Source organism: Athene noctua, chromosome 4, assembly GCF_965140245.1.
Source record: "Athene noctua chromosome 4, bAthNoc1.hap1.1, whole genome shotgun sequence".
NCBI lineage: Eukaryota > Metazoa > Chordata > Aves > Strigiformes > Strigidae > Athene > Athene noctua.
This window is the reverse complement of record NC_134040.1, coordinates 75,050,335-75,068,749: the sequence shown is the minus strand read 5'-3', so window position 1 is coordinate 75,068,749 and position 18,415 is coordinate 75,050,335. Positions and strand designations below refer to the sequence as shown.

Genomic DNA, 18,415 nt, shown 5'->3' with positions numbered 1-18,415 from the left:
ATATGGGCACCAGACAGCTATCCCGACAACTCACCACACTCTTGTTTAAGAAATTAAAAAAAAATAGCTCATTTGAAAGAACTATCACCTATTTGATCTCCCACAAGGAGAGAAGAAAAATGACCACTGTCATCAGGTGCAGCTAAATTGAAGTCACAACACTACATGCTACCAGCAGCTTAAGGTAAAAAAAAAAAAAAAAGTCATATGCAGTATTTTTCACGTTGGAATATTTCTTCAAAACTGTGTAATAAATATACCGCAATACTAGAAAAAAAAAAAAAAAGAACAAAACTATTTTTATATTCGAATTCAAACAAGGTGGCTCTACTAATCACTGCTAGACTAACAGGGAAGGAAAACCAAGTAATGTCCCTCCCTACAGAGTCAAGATTTCAGTTCCACAGACTCCATGGAAGATTTTCTCCTTAATGGAGCTGATTTCAAGACAACAAGTATTCTATATCAGGCAAATTTAAAAGAAAGTGAAACTTAAAAAAAAAAAAAAAAACCCAAAACATTTTAAGTCCAGGTTTCTTCTGCACTATGTTTACTGTTGGACTACAAACTGAACTGAGCCTGACAGGGAATATGAGACTAAACCAGGATAGAAACACATAAAAGAAGTCTAAGAATAAGCATAAGAAAATTTGATATAAGGAAATAGGAAACGCTTAGTAATTATGGCTTTGAGCTTTGAATACACTTTTGATGATGCCAAACAATTCCAAGTTATGCATAAACACCAGGATATAATTGAACTGAGCCTGTCTCATATTTAGGTACAACCAGAGTGATCTACAATTTTAAGTATCAGATCTCAAACGTCACAAGTAACATCATAGAGAATATATTCTAGTGTCAAAACTGCAATAATTTTCTTAGCATTTATGGTTTGGAGCACAATAATAACACATATAGTAGTATATACATAAACTTAAAATATAACTAAAAGAGGTTATCAGACTTCTTTGCAATATTACAGATTTGGGGTGAGAGTATTCTTATTGTGTTTCCTATAGCATGCTTTAATTTCAATAAATGAGTTAAAGTGCATACTGATGTTAGAAAAGGAAGAGTAAAAAAAAAATCTTAATGGGAGTCCTGTAAGTTTTAACATATTTAGAATTGTGCTAAAAAAGTAAATATATTTTTGTAGAAGCTTCAGTTTCAGCATTCCTTTTTAATGCAATTGTGCTTCGTTACCCCACATATAACTTTCAGTTATAAAAGGTGGAATTATTCTATTAAGGTTTAAGGAAATAATTATAAAAAAATTCTTAACTATAAAATTAATATTTTAAAAATATTAAATTCAGTAACTTTAAGAAATGGCAGTAGTTTAATTAATGACATAAAATCATAGAACATATATCTTGAACAACAGGAATTTTTTTTCCAAGTCACTGAAGAGAGCTAGGCATGACTGAAACTATAGTGAGGAATATTGTCTGGATTTTTTTAATTTGTTTTTTTTGAACGTATCTAACATTTCCTGTTACTCAGCAAGATCTACCCATGCAACTATTTGTACATGTAGAATGTCAACTCTGACTGCTGTGACAATGCTCAAAGTAGCATTGCATCAGTAATTATCCAAAAACTGTTGCTATTTTCAGTCATGACATGCACTTCCCAGCATTGCACTGCTTTGGTGAAATTGTATTGTAATATATGCCATTATTAGTACTAACTGTTTTTGAGAATAGAACTGAATTAAAAAAAAAAAAAAGTAACTCAAACATGTAAAAAGGGTTTGAATGTACTATGAGTATTTCTTTTTCAAAAGATGGTATTATCTTCCAAACCCCAATTTGATTTAAAAAAAAAGCAAACGTGAGAGAAAGACCTTTAAAAGAAACTCCACTGCCCTAACAGTGAAACACCCGTGGCTTCAGTTTGATCAAAGTGAGACTGTGCTTGGTCCCAAAAACAGGAGAAGCAAAGCCTTTAATTACAAAGGCTGAATCCCATTGTGCAGAGAGAAGTACTGCATTTAAGTATCTGGAACAAGGAAACAGTCAAACTCTGGATTTTCAACTACTAGATATTAAATTGCACAGTTACAGAAAGAACTTTTTCTAACACTTGCTGTATCAATCGGATGCATTCAGTGATAAATCCTTGTAAATTCTATAATTTATATGGACTAACACTTCCCATCTTTGCCATAACATCTACAAACAAGATTCATTGTTCTGGTTCCTGCTTACCAAATATTATCAAATATTATATAGAATAGTTATCTTAACATAGAAATCTCTTCACTTCCAAAGCAAAGAGGAAAAAATAAAGAGGTAGTATTCCAAAATATTTGATCATTACTGGTTTAAAGCAGTAACTTCAACTTGTACAGGAGCAAATTTTCCTCCTTTCCACAAGGTGGTGCTGCAGTCCTATTTTAGAAAATATCACCGATACTCTGTTGAATTGGTTTAACATTTAGAAGAAATCTCATTTCATTTCATTGTTAGGATAATGAACCGTGATTTGCAAGGTCTATTTTCAATTAAGGAGAAAAACATGTTCACATCATCTAACTTTTCTTTTTCTAGGGGTTTTTTTCCCCCCAATGCAACTGGAAAAGTACTATTGCAAAAGTTCAAAACCCCTCAACTAAAGTTTATATAACATAATGGATCACCGTTTTGTTCTTTTGTTTGTATGTAAAATAAAGTCAATTTCTATTCCATATGGTCATAGAAAAAAATAATAATTATTGTTAAAACATATAAATCACTTTTTACAGCATAATGTCAAACAGCTGCTTTCGCCTTAATTTGCAAACTCTGCCAAAAAAATCCACTAGTTTTGTGATAGGAAACTCCCAAAATCTTTTTAACTGGAGTACTATAGCACAAAGCAACCTTGATATAATAGGCTATCAATTTACACAGAGCAATGAATAAGTAAAACTTATCAAGCCTCACATATCTTTGATTATATAATGGTTACGGAAGTCTTGCATCTACCCACATCTCTAAAGAGAAATTTTAATATGGCTTCAAATCATTAAAGTGTTGTGTATCTTTGTATACTGGATAGTGCCCATCTATGCTGCTGGTCTTAAAACATGTTGGGTTAGATCACTAAAATGCTCAACACATCTCTTGCAGTCAAAGCCTGTGGACTTACTTGCACATTTTCATGTTTAGGATCAAACTGACCCTCACTTTGTCAGTGTTAATGGAAGCCATAATGTGCTGGTGCTCTCCAGCTCAGCATGAAAATTCATATTTTAAAAAAAAACCAGCAAAAGAGGTATGTATTTGAAATTGCATATTTAAGTTTTCATTAAGACTTATTCAACAGTACAGATGGTAAGTCGGTATGTAAGAAAGCCTCTTGAGTATAATATGCAAGTCCCAGCTGGAATGTTTCCAACAGGATGTAAACCATGGTACTCAAGCCTGCACTTTAAAAAACATATTACTTAGCACACTGCTAACAAATGTCAACCCAAAAATACACTGCTGTAACGATTTCACTTTACAGAAGCGAACAGTTTTGAAAACGAAAAAATGGAGTTGGGAGATACATGAGAAAATATTTATTAAAAGGAATAAAAGCACTGGTGATCATTACAAATCTGATATATTAAAAATTTAATGCTGTACAAACATACATATTATTTCTGATATCTGTAAATCAACAGAGACCAGGCCTGAAGATCTGTGCTTTCAGGTCTTCTCAGAGGTGTTGCTTGATGTTTTCAACAATTCTGATGTTTCTTCAATTCTGAAAATAAATTTTGTTTACACACAGAGTAGGAAATAACTGAAATACTAACAGGAAGCACAAAACCTTAAGTTTCCTCTCACCCCCCCCTTTTCCTCTGCAATTGGTTTGCATTTTAAATGTCTACCACATGTCAATAAACCTTAAGTATACATAAGGATAGAAGTAACCCACAAAATAAAATCTCAGAAAGGATACAGTTTTTCAGGGCAAGCACTTACAGAATAAAAATCTCTTGCTAAAGAAACATTATACAGCAATACATTTCTCTTCAAGTGTAATACAAGTATTTCTTACAAAAAAATTGTCATTACGAATCTCAGGACTAGTATCTAATACACCTTTAATACAGTTAACACAACGCTTAGGTGGAAATTGCTTTTATTTTTCCTTAAATAATAAAAAATAGAGCAAAGGTATCGTAGTTATTCTTCAGGAAGAAAAGTTGCAAGTACCAGGGAATTCCAATCAGAAGTAATACTCCTATTCTTTAACAACCAGATTCTAAACACTTCAATCTCTCATTAATACTACTAAGAATGTTTTCTATTGCTCTTTCAAAAGCAAAATAGGACTCATCCCACAAATAGTGAACTGTAAGAGGATTTATTATCCAGTGGAGTTATAAGGAAATGCCACACCTGATGTAGAGACCTTTGAGGTTTGGAACACATATGTACGTTCTCTATATGCCTTAGTCCAGCACAACTCCCTCCTGGGAAATGAATTCCTCCTGCCCCTTCCTATTACTTACATTTTACTTATCCTTTCCATTCTTTGTCTTGTTGTCTCCTACAATTTAAAAGCAACAAAGTTAGTGAACACTTCAAAGCTAACATTCCTCAGATGGACTTTCAACCTGAAAATTTTTGTAGGGAAAATGTGACTTTTAAGCACTGTTTACATATCAAAAGGATTTTTGAGACATACCTAGATGCAGTTTTGCATCGTTTCCTTGTTTTTCACTAGTACTATATACACCTAAACTAATGCTTACTTGTTCTCTTGACATTAGAAGGAAAATCAACTAAGCATTTGTCAGTTTCACTTACCTTTGAAATGTCTGTCAGATTATGAGAATTAATGGTCATGGCTTTGGGAGATGGGTCTGTGAATAATAGTGAACTGTATCCAGACAACTGATGAAGACTCTCTGGCATCTCCTCTTTCCTTTCTGTATCTGTGGAGAAATACTCAGTTTTGTGTCACCTTTGCCTTTTTGCTCTCTTATTGCATGGTCAGGTACCAAATAGCTTGATTTACAGTATGCAATAACAGAAGAGAATGCATTGTTTAGAGAGGAGAAAAGAAAAGCTACCAGTGAGAGTCCCAAATAGGTTTCTCACTTTCTGCACAAGGTAAGTGCAGTATACTGTGTAGAACACACAAGACAAATTCTAGAAAGATTACTAGGAATGATACCTTTATCCTGATTACAGTAAAATCAACACTTAAGAAAGTCTAGTTACTGGGTCAAACATTTAATAGTAATCCCAAATAATTTAGATTGTTTTTATTGTAAACTGCCTGTTCAGACATGTCTTAAATTTGTGCTAAGTAACATGTCTTATAAGCAGCAGAAATATAACTAAAATCATCACCTTCCTTGCTTAGCTTAAAATTTGTATCAAGCTCTTGCTATTTCCCTAGCTATCCTCCTATGGGAATAGGTTTAAGCAATCATTCAGCAAAAACAGACTTTTACATTGGGAAAGCTTTCATACTCTGCAATTTTAGAACAGTATTGTCAGGAAGAGAATGTAGTATTTAGAAGAGAAAAATTGTCCCCATGCCCTTATTTTTTAGTAAGGCCACCATCTACGGACCATGTCTTTGGAACATGTTTAGCTACACTATTCTGTATTTAAAATCACATTAAATTATTTTTAATCGATTGAAATTAAAAATTGTTTCTTCTGTACAGCTGTGATTCCCAAAGAGCATTACAACCAAAAGGAGCATAAAAGCATTCCTAGCACTGTACATCTCAGAAGAGTTAAGACTGGCCACATAATTTGTATGCCTAAAATTTCCTGAATCATTTTAAAAAAACAGGAATAACAAATTCAGAGGAATTCTAGAAGTCTGAAAATATGAAAATTCTCTCCTAAAGACCACCAGCCTGCTTGCTGACTATGAAGTCCTCAAGTGTCACTAAACTTATGAAAGGAAGTAAACATGTTGCAAGCTTTCTAAGGTCTGTAAAAAGAAGGTCCCACTTCTGAGACTTCAAAATTCAAACAAGCTTTGACATAACCAAGAAACTGACTCCCTAATTTCCACATAAAGTGGATTGCTGAGATTCCCTTTTAATTTCAGTGCAACAGCCTAACACTGGACAAAGATGCCTAATACATGAAAATGGGAAATAGAGTATCCTCCTTACTACTGATGGTAAGAATAACAGCTGAACAGCTGCCATAGGAGAAACAGGCCAAAATAATAAAGAGAATGATGCAAGGTAAGAGCTAAAGAGCTAACACTGAGGAAGAGAGGAGAAACACTTATGGCCTGGGGAATGTGTTTAATTTCTTTCCCACTTAAGGCTGTTTCGTTCACTTGTACATTACCAAAAATCACATCAGAAATGGCAGAAAAAGATTTTGTCTTGCTCTTGAAAACAGGAAAGCTTAAGAGCTATCCAACTAGCATTTTTGCTAAGTGCTTCAAAAGGGATGAAACTGTAGAAATTGTTCAGCAGCAATTTGAAAAACAACACAGATTATGAATGAAAAAGCCCTGCTTTGTCCTGAGAGCCGTTATAAGAGTAAAAAACATCATAAATGTCACACTACTTTGATTACAAAAACTCAGTGGTAGCAAATATTATTCCTTTTGTGCTTAGAAATAGCTTGGTTTTAAAACATTATGATAACTGCTTTAAAGTGCAGATAGCATGGTTTTTCACAGCTTTAGCTATAGAACCTTAACCAAACTTGCATCTTCGAGATTTTTAGTAGTTACTTGTAACTATTAATTGCAATGCTATGTATTTTCATTATTGCTTTAAAAACTATTTCAGTAAATAAAGCTTCTGAAGAATAAGCTACAAACTTGAATTGACAATCAGGTTAATTTCTAATTTGCAGTGTGCATTTAAATTCAGAGGTCACTAAATCACAATTGTCTACTTAAAAACCACTATTTTAGTCAAGGTCAGCAAGAAGTGTTTAGCATATGATGTTAATTAAAAAGAAAATCATTAATACTCACCAGAAGAAACTGGAATGCTACTAGAAGTACATTCTTGACTTATATTGCTGAACTCTGTAGATAAGTCTCTCTGAAATACAAGTTTACTGCATTTTAGCCAAACACCCTCTTTAAACCATCTTTTGACAAACAAAAATATATTTAAATACTAATTATGTATGCAAGTGCTACACGCTCCAGATATGTTGACACTGCACCACTGTCTTTACAGAACTAAAAAAACCCATAATTTGCATATGCACATTGCATTAGCAAGACAGCCTATTTCATGGGAACTTTTTTAGCATCAATACTGTTGTTCATAAACAGCTCAAAACCAGGTCCAAATATAGTGCATAACAGGTACGAACAGAATAAACAATCAGACTGTTCTTGGTCTGTGCTAACAATTACATCTTGACATTGTCTGCCGCTACCTTAACAAAATAAGTGTACTTTCTACATCTGATTGATATTCATAGATGCAATTCCTCTGTCCTAAAAAATTAGACTATAGATGAACTGAAATTCATTCCACTTCAACACTTAGAACTCAAAAGTCTATGTTAAACTAGTTTCCCAGGCACCTAAATGAGAGGGCTCTTTTAAGAAAGGTTCTCAGTTTAACTCCATCTAGTTTAGAAAAGGTTGTTCATAAACAACTAAACAAAATTAATGTTGTATTAACAATAAGTATTTTTGAGTGCAATTTTCTAATTTCAAAATTAAAAAATCCAACACTCAACATCTAGACTTTTTTCACCAAGGAGTTATCGTTACGATTTGAAATTTCAGCCTTTGGTAAAGTATATTACTTTATATATACTGGAGTGACTATATCAGTTAACAGGGGAATATTATACTCAAAGAAGTGAATGAGGGAAAAATAGTAGGTATTGTGTAGGAAGAAGCTGGAAAAACAAAACAAACCAAAACAGTAATACTTCTTTAAAAAAAGATATCTGCGCTGACTACTGCTCAATTCCTTTCATTGAACAAGGATTTGGTATCTTTCAGACTTTCCCAGAGCTAAATGCACAGCTGCTGCTACTTTGGCAACAGTGCAAGACAGATCTTAGAGTGTTCCTGCTATGTTGGCTAGATGCCAAAAGTTCCCTGAAAAATGCAAGAGTAAGAAGAAAGGAGTAATTCTGAATTGCTTCTCTATCTCTGAAGCACAACTTGGATGGAATTTCATGAAACAAAGAAACAGCAATTCTCTGGCCCAGAGGATTATTTCTTGGCAGTTTTCAAATGCCTATTGCAAAAAACTTAGGCTTTTGAAGACTTATTTTTAATATAAAACCCAGCTTATTTTGCTTTGAAAAAAGACAAGCAACAATGCCACACACAAACTACATTCAAACTTGTTTCTGCAGATGACTCCTTTCAGTAACATGGACTACAAGTTATAATTATACTACTGGAAATTTTTGAATGATCTTAATGTTAATGTTAAATATTTTCCAAATACTATTCCAAACCTTTGAACAACTGCAACAAATGTGTTAGTGAAGTAATAATAAACCAAATTTACAGAAATAAAAGAACAAGCCTAGTCTGAAACACAAGCTTTCCCGTGCTGCTACCGTGATAAACGCAACTCTTATCTCTTGAAGAGAATACACTTGAAACGGGAGCAAAACTGTCTACGGCTGTTCAGCTGAAGGCCCCTTGAGACTGCTTGCAGAAGACATTATCATTGGTGGTGTTATTTGGAAATATATGTCCACTGATAATCAAATTACAATATCCATAAGAAAATTATTTCAAATGGTAAATCACTTGAGCCATTACTGACCTGAAATTGTGGGGTTTTTTTAAAAAAAAAGTGATTGAGAATGTCAATCCTTATTTGAGCCTCTAGAAACAATGTGATCAGTCTGAACACTCCTCCATTTCAAGACTTTACCTAACTAATGCAAGTTCAAAGAACACAAAAAAACCCCATGTCTCGTATACAAGTATTAGTGACATTTTCAAATAGGGCCAGCAACACACACAGAGCTCCTACTTACAAATAAGTTCAAAGTTTTTACAACAGAGAAAAGTGCAACACTGATCAACTACTTTCCAGAAGGGTTTTCAACTTCTGGAAAGCATCTGACAGTATCTGAAGGATACACAAGACACATAATGCAAATACACTTTGAAATTAAGCATGTGATCACAAAATTGATGCTACGGTTCACTGCATCTCAAAATACTTACATGTGTACGTATATGAAATTATACGATGTGCATACAAGGACCTTTCAACAACATGAAAAATAACAGTCTTAATGCAACAGAATACTTGATTTGTTCTGACAAATATGCCAATTGTAGCCACATCATAAACGCAGAACTTTCATGCATGTAAGAATGCCATGAACATAATGGACAAGAAATTAGGCGGGGGGGGGGGGGGACGTACAAAAAGGATAAACTAGGCTAGAAATTCCAAAGAGCCACAAACTAAGAATAGGACTAAAATAAGAAAGACTTAACTTTTCTATTAACCTTGTATTTTCCATTGAGCATGCCATCTATTTTTGTCAACGTTAGTTATATAGAATGAAGACTTAATTTTCCAAAGGAAATAGTTGTATCTGATTAGAGTCTGGAGAACTAAAAAAAAAGATATTCAACTGTATCAACAGTAACAATATTTGCAGCCAGTAAAGACATTCAGAAACCCTTAAATGTGTCACCAGCATGATGAAACTCAAATACAAAACATTAAGGTTTCAAAGACGCATAATTAAGCATCTTCAAAAGCTTCCTTCTACAAGTTCGCTAGGAAATAAAACCACACACAGTCACTAGTAATAAAAATAGGCTTAGCTATACCTGCTGTTCCTGCAAGGAAATAATTTCCAGTGGAGAGCTTTGCTTCACAGAACACAAGAAAACAACAGGACTTAACAGTGAAGAAAAAAATACCATCAACTCCATAAAGAGCACTTCCATTCAGATTATGCCTTTAAAAATAGTGGAAGAGCATACCTCAACAGGCAGGAAAAGCAGAAACAGGCTGACAACATTATGTTTGGACAACTTTTCTTATAGAAGAAAAGCAGACATTAACATACCTTTTTGGATTGCAACAACAGTTCTGTTTCAAGAAGTAAAACTCGACTCAACAAGTTATTCCAGTCCTTCTCATCTATGATCACCTTGCCTTTCAGTCTCTCTTCTAGAACATGTAGTTTATCTTCCATCCAATCTAGTTTATGAAGCTTTTCCTGGCAATCAGCAAGCTGACTCTTTAGGAACTCAATCTGTGAATTATCTCCTATGACCTGAAAATATGGGTAAGAACACATGTCCTCAAATTTCAAAACAGATATAATTCATCACTTGAACAATGAAATTAAGTGGAATCTTCTTCAAGTTCAGTAATCACATTCCGCTACATTAGAAAATTATTTTTCTTTCAGAATTGCCACAATATGCCTATTCATGGAACTTGGCTTTTAAAAGAAACTGTTGACAGAACTGGCTCTTGAAACGACAGTACAATTAACTGACTTTTCTTCAACTTTTTTAATATTAGGTAAACTTAAGGAGCATCCAGCTATCTTGTAAAAACCTTTATCCCTTTAGAAAAGCCCTGTAAGAAAAGTTAATATATGCAAACAGCATCTTAAAATAAAAGTTCTTACTTGTTCATATTTAACTTCCACAACATCATGATCTAGGCACAATTCTTCTTCATCACCTCCCTGTGCTGGAAGGGGTAGGGGATGAAGGTCACCACTAACTTCATTTCCTGAGTGCCGTTCTACTTGAGGCTTCTTTTGAATATGTTTAAAAAAAATAAAAATCACTGGTGTTATTCATTTCAAGAACATTTCAGTTCATCAGCCAAGTAACTGACACAAAAGACCTACCATTTTAGTGTTTACTGATTTATTTAAATCTAACAATCTTATCCTAACTGGTTGAAAAAACAAAGAAAGCAACAGCAGGCTGTTAAATTAAAAAAAAAAAAAATCAGAGACATAAAAGAACTGCAAAACAAATATGAACACACCTTACCACAAGTACCTTCGCTCCCTTCCATAAACAGTAATGAAGGCATTAATGTTCCCTCTTATTGTAAGGGTTGTTAGATTTCTAAGCGTGGATTGGGAGGTATGAATCTCACTGTATGTATTAACATAAATATAGACAGTCCCAACATCAAAACCACCCCTCAAACATTCGGGGGGGGGGGGGGGGGGGGGGGGGGGGGAAATTAGAGCTCACTCTTTTTCTTGACAAGTGACAGCAAAATAGCCCTACTAGCTATATATTTAATGTCCTTTGAAAGCTTCCCTTAGAAAGAACAAACTACGAGACAAATTTTGTCTTTTTCTCCAGGTGGATCAAGTCCTATGATCGCTATCTGACACAAAACAAAATAAATTACCTAATGATTAAGAACCCACAATTACTAGTTTTGTGCAGCATCTTAACACTTACAGATGTTCTAGTGAAGCTGAAACTCTCCTCTTCTAGGGAATTCTTAACACACCCACATATATCCCCATTCAGTTCTAACATTCAACAACCAGAAGTACCAGATAAGTCATTCCAAATACTTTCTTTGTGAAGTTTTCCTCACTTCTAAAGCAGTATTTTCCTTCTAAATATAAATCATCAACATTTAATGAGCAGTCACAGTCTAAAAGTTTTATACGATTTTACTTTGCATCCTTTTAGCAGAAAATATTAGGAAAGCTGACTCCTCCCTCCTCCACAGGCCAAGAGTAGCATAACACATAAGATCAAGTGTTACTCTTGTAATACAAAAGCCAAGAGGAATGTTACATTAAGAAACCTTCGCTGAACAGATTCAGACAAAAAAAAAAAAAAAAACACAAAAAGTGTTTTGAAAGCTACACTGAAATCACTGCATGTTAGACGAAGCACATATCAATCTCCAAACAGGATGCATATACTTTTTCCAATTGCATCTTCATTTTCATTGCTGTCCCTCCAGTTGATATAATTCAAACAGCAAACAACAGTACTACATTATTACCACCAAGCCTTTGAGATCAACCACTCGGTAAAAGAGAGAAGTGATATCCTCTGTATTTCAGCTATTATTTCAGTCAACCACACTTGGGGGAAAACAAACAAACAAACAAACAAAAACAAAGCCAACAACAAACAACCTGGTTTGATCAAGCATTAAAACCTAAATGCAAGCACATATTCCAGAAAAAACCTGACGTGCTACAAATGAGATTAACCTTTAGACATACAACATATAAACTATTTTCATACCTGTTTGGAATTTGGAGCACTGCCACTAGGATCAGCAAAGACATTAACACAATTTGACAATACTTCACATTTAGAAGATCTGAGTTTTTTCCTCGTTTGGGATTTAACCTTCAAAGGGAAGAGGAGAAAATATTACACTTCCAACACAGGAATCTTGGGGCGGGGGGAACAGAGGGATGGGACACCTGACAGACACAGGACAAAGACAGACACACAGTACAAAACACAGGGACAGGATGACCCACCCCGTTTTCTGCCATCATTAACAAGCAGGAATGTTTCAGCACACACACACAAACACATTTAAACCTCTGCAGTACAGTACTGTCATAAAAAAAAGACAGACCCAAATTCACAGAGGAAACAGAACTGGAAATGAATGCCATATTCATACACACACTAATGCCTATGTGAGGCTGCAACAAAGGTGGTTGTAAACAAAAAACACAACTTGCACCAGAGTTGAAAGACAAATACAAAAAATGTAGTTATGCCCCCAAAAGTGAGAAGTATACAGAAGTCCTAAAGACTGTTATAAATTCAAACAAAACAAAATTCTGTCAAATATGAAGACTGAAAATTCCTTTATTTAAGCACAAATTAATACACAGCATACACCATTGCAAAAATAATGCCTGAACAACGTAAAACAAAAATGATTAATGAAAATAATCAGATTTGAGATGTATACCACAGAAACACATATACAAGTGTCATGTTTAAATTAAATATTTCCAGAACTTCCAACATATCAGACAATTTTGCTTTGTTTTTAAATCTTCAAAGATTAGATTTAAACCTGCAAAGTCTATCAAGTTACACAAATATTCACTATATCAAGAAGCATAAAAGGAAACATCACTTACTGTAAAGATACCAAGTACTAGATTTAGCTTTATTCTGATATTTTCTTTATACTACAAAGCATTGGCAGCTTTGTGTCTTTTGTATACCTGATAGCATTCAAGCATCTTACAATGGAGCTTTAAAAAATTTTTCCTTTATTTTGACTATCAGCAATGCTGCATCTTCAAATAAACTGGTCTTCAGCTTCTACCTGCAGCATTAACATGTCAAAAGAAACTTTTATTATAAAAGTTACCATTTAAGCAGTACCTTATTCAAGTTACTTAATTCCTTATGTTTTTTCACCACACAGTTGATAATGTCACAAACAATCTGCATTTTCCTTTCTGCAAAGCCAAACTGAAGAAACTGCTGTTTTGTTAAAACTGGTTTATATTGAAACTGATCTCGAAGAAGCTGCAACAAAATAAGAGTTTACTTCATTTTCGAAATCACCCCGCAATTTATTGTAGAAATGGCATGCTCACGTTCTTATTTTTCTATAATCTTTCACTCTGCACTTCAGCAGTTAAACGTTTTCTCATTGGGTTATTTATATATTCTCAGCTGTCTTCTAATTAGACTTTCAACATACCTTTTCCAGAAACATTTCATTCATATCACTCTTGTAAAGTTTAACTCAGTCTTAAGATTCATGAAATAAACGACTGCAGACATTAATATTAAAAAAGTTTAACAAAAACTGTCCGAAGTAAATGCACAATAAAAAGTTGTATTAAACTCAGCAAATGCATCAGAGGGCTAAATACGGCTACCACAGAGCTTCTTTGTGAAGGAGTCTGTTCTTAGATGAAAAACTAGTCTGAATAAGCTAGCATTCTTTAATACAGCAAGTCACTTTTCATAAAATATACTTATTAATATTTTTAAGGATAGTCCAAATTACTTTCATTCAGTTAAGAATTTTATTACCATTTACAAACTGTTAAGTATTTGACTTTATATGTTAATATGGCATAGTGTTTTAAAATAGTTGTATTTCTTAATTGTGCTTTCACTACAAGTATTGACATCTGCTACAATTTTTTTGCTTATTATTTCTTCTAAGGTCACTTTTATAAAACTGTGCCATAAAATTGTACAATAAATATTTTGGTATTCTTCACAACTAACATAAAACAATAATATTTCTGTTTCTGCCTAACAACATCCATCCTTATTTTCATGAAAATCTAAACAAAGACTTGCCACGCAGTGACTTACCACTTATCTTAAATCCTAACAGAATTACAATTTACTTTCATTTCCAAAAATTTTCACTTCCTAGTAAAACTCTTACTAGACGTTTAATTTTTATGAAACCATACTCAAAACTGTCTCTCTTCTGTGAAGAACATGAAGACAGGTACCTTATAAATAGCTTCAATGAAACGCAAGTCACTCTTTGCTGTGAGTTCCACATCACACTTTACCAGAAGTTCTGCTACGTAAGTTGAAAAAGATGTAAAAGAATAGCTGATGATAGGTAAAAATGCAGCTGGATCACCCTTTACTAACCTATTGAGAAAGAAAAGTATTTTACACAACATAAGGTAACAAAACCCTTTCATTACATTACTTCAAATGCTTAACTTGAAAGGTGTTTTAATATAACCAGCAAGTACTTCCTCCATTTTAAGTTTTTTTCCAGGCATATCTCATTCAGCAGTCTTTACTGTTACCTGTAAAATGCTCAAAATGGGTTTTTTGACCTTTATATAATTTTAACATTGTCAGGTCTAAAGTCCACCAGCTTTTCCATAACATTCACCACTTTTTTTTCTTTTTTAATCTTCACAGGATGAAATTTCCTTAAGAAAGTTTTGCTAGCACTTAAAGAAATTATAAAGGTGAGAGATTAATCAAAGAAAACATAAAAAAAGCAGAAGAAAGAAGATCAAGATAGTGATACATTTCAGGACTATTCTAAGGATTGCTCAGAACAGCAAAACTGCATCCTTTTATCTTCCAGTTCCCATATATCAAACCTCAACTTCCCACAGACATATGCTCTGCTTACTCATCACTGGGTGCGATGCTAATATTTATACATATCTTGTTTACACATCTTGCTGTCATCATGTATTAGCATAAATTTATTCACACTGCCACTTACACTGTATAATCCACATCTCTTGGATAATTTAACAAGCGAAGTCCTTGCTCTATTTTTCTCAAACTTCCTTTTAGGTCTCCTGTTGCCATTGCTCCAAATGCTATTCTTCTTTCAGATTATGAAATAAATATAATAGAGTACATTCTCCTCTAAAAAAAAAAAAAAGTATACAAAAAATACAAAATGTAAGAGAATTATCACTGAAAATCAAAGGCGTTTGCTTCTTTTTTCTAGACACTACTGTTTCCAAATTATTATAAAACAGTACAGAGCTACAACTCAATACCAATTAATATCAGTAATCATCTTCATTCATTCTGAATAGGATCAAGTAGTAATCCTCAATCCAGTCAACTATCAAAGATCTTTAAAGATAAAGTATCTGAAAGCATATTAAGAATTTAGGGCTGGCTAAATCCACTCAAACTGAGCAAAAACAAATTTCTTCACCTTTTCAAAAGAGCAGAAACTCCACAAGTAGTGAAAACTTCTTCAGTTTAGAATGCTTATTCTTTTCTTCACCTGGCCCCAATACCAATAAAAAGGGAAGACTAGCAACTCATTACAGACAATACTTCTCTATTTAGACAATCCATTAAATACACTTAAAATTGTTCAGGGAGGGAGGGAGTAACAGTGCCTAGATATTTCAAAATAGGTGCAAGATTATTAGAATGATAACTAAAAGAAAAAAAAAAAAAAAGAAGACAACAAAAGAGAATCAGCAAGGCATGAAATCACCATCATCCAAATCAGTTTTGAGATCTATCAAAAGGATAAATATGTACAGGAAGCCCACACTTGTAATACGTTTTACCAAACAGAACCGATTAGTAAATTCCCAAATGGATGAAGAGAAGACTGGGGGGTGGGGAGGAATACCTAAGAGATCTAAAATTACTGACAACTTTACCTGGCTGGCAGATAGTAAAGTGAAACATCTGAAGCAGTACCTTCAAATATCAGAACTAATAATTACCTTAAAGAACCTTGTTCCTCACTCCACTGCTTCAAAATACATTTATATTTAGAGATAGCCTATGAGTCCTATTTACTGTATCTTCTAACCATTTGTTTATAAGTAACCAATATTAGCTCAGCTCTTCTCCAATACAAGACTTTAAAAGCACAGACTGGATGATAGCCTAGCTCTTAAGTCACAACTGGAAACAAATGGCTTGCACCTTAGCAATCTGGACAGAGTGATAGAACCTGAGAAAGTCTATTAGCAAACTGCCAAACAGTGTACAAAAAGCTGACACCTCACAAAAACAGCTCTCCTTCCTCACATCCTTGCAATCTGCTTGTTCCTATCTTAATCCTCTACAGTACTTCCCCCAAAAGCCTCAGTAAAAGCAATGATTTCTGCTATAAAACCTTAGAACAGAAATTTACTCTTCAATTTTCTGCTAGAACCTAGGAGATAACTGTCTGCTACTGTCTTCACTGAATTTTTCTTGCCAAAAAAACAAGTAATTTGAAGTCTACCAATTCAATCTGTGAGGAGGCACTGACAGAAAGACTATACTTGAAGAGATAGTCTCAAGATACAGAATTTTATATCATCTCTCTTGCTGACACATGAGATTCAGAAGACTAAACACTCCAAAGAGATTATCTCTAGCCTTGTCAGAAATCAACTCCAATGGGTACTCCATTTGCAGCTTTGTTAATTGGTCCTACTCATCAAAGCAATGAGTCTTCTTGAAAGAAACTTCTTGACCACACGCTTACAGTAAAATTAAAAAAAAAAAAAAAAGACAGTTCAAGCTTGCATTCACAGTGGTCTGGGTTTTTTTATGCTTTGTTTTTTTCTTCTTGTGCCTCTGGTGTTTAACTCAGCCACCTTCAAGATTAAGATCTTCACATGTGTTCTCTCTCCCCTTGTTAAAATATTTTCTTAATATTTAATTATCAGATTCTTCCTCTTTAATCCTTAGGTTCTGGGTTATTAGTCACATTAAATATAAGTACAGAAGACTCATTGTTAAAGGGTAGGGACAATTTTAACTCAGCTGTTTGGAAACCGAGGCAACTATTTTTTTTGCACTAACTTACAAACTGATCCACCCTATGTTCTGCCCATTTAACAGGATCTCAAGACAAATCTCAAAGAATCTGACATAAAACTGAAGCTCTCTGCAGTGAGATACTTCTCAGCTGAAATATCTGCAGTGCAAATACCCGTAGAAGACACTCTCACAGGAATTCATCTAATCATATACGCTATTTCCCAAAAGTATCAACAATCCTTTCTACACCTGACCTCTGGATGTAAAAATTGGCAACTATTGTCACTACAAACTGAATAGCTCAAGAGATCGTAAGAATAACATAAGTAAATTGGTAGAAAATACTTTTAGGAAAGAGGACACTGTAAAAAGTGACGTATAGCTTTTGCCTGTAGGAATTCATGACAGCAGTTACAGAACAGTGGCTATCCAGAATAAAATCAGGCACGATGAAGTTTTAAGAGGTAACAGAACTGCAAGAGGTTTACAGAACAGCTTTCAAAACGGGATATGGCATTCAAAGAACTATTAAGTGTCAAAAAAACCCCACACCGAAAAACTCACACAAGTTCTTAAGTATCTGAATGCTGTAAACACCGTCTTTGAAATATCTAACAAAAAGGAATCGATTCCTTCTAAGCGTTTTTAGACTCTTCTGTTACATGGGATGGGGAGCGGGGCATCACACCATTATGCAGAGATGCAAAGAGTCAAGGACAAACACCGCACTTCGCTATCGCGCCAGCTGCAACAGACACGCTTCAAGCACACAGGACACTTGCGAACAATACAACGGCACAAGGACCTGCGCGTCGCGGGCCGGTTGCCCTGGGCACCATTGAAGCACCGGCGGAAAAAAAAAAAAAAAAAAGCGTGACTCTGCCGAAGTCGAGGCCGGCTGCGGTGCTGGGGCCGCACGAACGCGTTGAGGCAAACTCGCAATGCCAGGGCCGGCCCCCACCCTCCCTTCCTCGCCCCTAGACGCGCCGGGGAGCGGGCCTCCCCCGCTCCGCCCCGGGCTCGACGGCCCTGAGGACAGAGAGGGCCCTGGGCTCGGCTGGCCCCTGACGGCGGACAAACCTCTGCCCCGAGAGAGACCCTGGCGCTCACCGGCGCCAGCCGCCGGCCCCGCTGCGGGAACCCTCGATCGCGCCGGGCCGCGGCGTGCCTCGCTGTCTCCCCTCAGGAGCGCGGCGGCGGGAGCAGACTGAATATGCCGCCACGAGAGACAACGGCCGCTTCCGCTTCCCGC

At 35.0% G+C, this 18,415-nt stretch overlaps 1 protein-coding gene across 2 annotated transcripts; it reads right to left on the bottom strand.

The window, feature by feature from the left end:
• Window positions 1-3,535: 3,535 nt before the first annotated feature.
• CEP44 (centrosomal protein 44) lies at window positions 3,536-18,413 on the bottom strand. Of its 2 annotated transcripts, none has more exons than XM_074905769.1 (11): window positions 18,244-18,413; window positions 15,152-15,300; window positions 14,406-14,553; window positions 13,306-13,452; window positions 12,190-12,297; window positions 10,578-10,706; window positions 10,005-10,214; window positions 6,952-7,021; window positions 4,791-4,918; window positions 4,493-4,530; window positions 3,536-3,738 (listed from the first exon to the last, which is right to left on the bottom strand). In XM_074905769.1, exons 2-11 carry the CDS (start codon window positions 15,238-15,240, stop codon window positions 3,681-3,683), a joined length of 1,125 nt encoding a protein of 374 aa, XP_074761870.1. In that variant the 5' UTR covers window positions 15,241-15,300; window positions 18,244-18,413; the 3' UTR covers window positions 3,536-3,680. The 2 variants fall into 2 exon arrangements, with proteins under 2 accessions (XP_074761870.1, XP_074761869.1); XM_074905768.1 differs by having other exon boundaries at window positions 10,578-10,709; window positions 18,244-18,411.
• Between the last annotated feature and the right edge of the window lie 2 nt (window positions 18,414-18,415).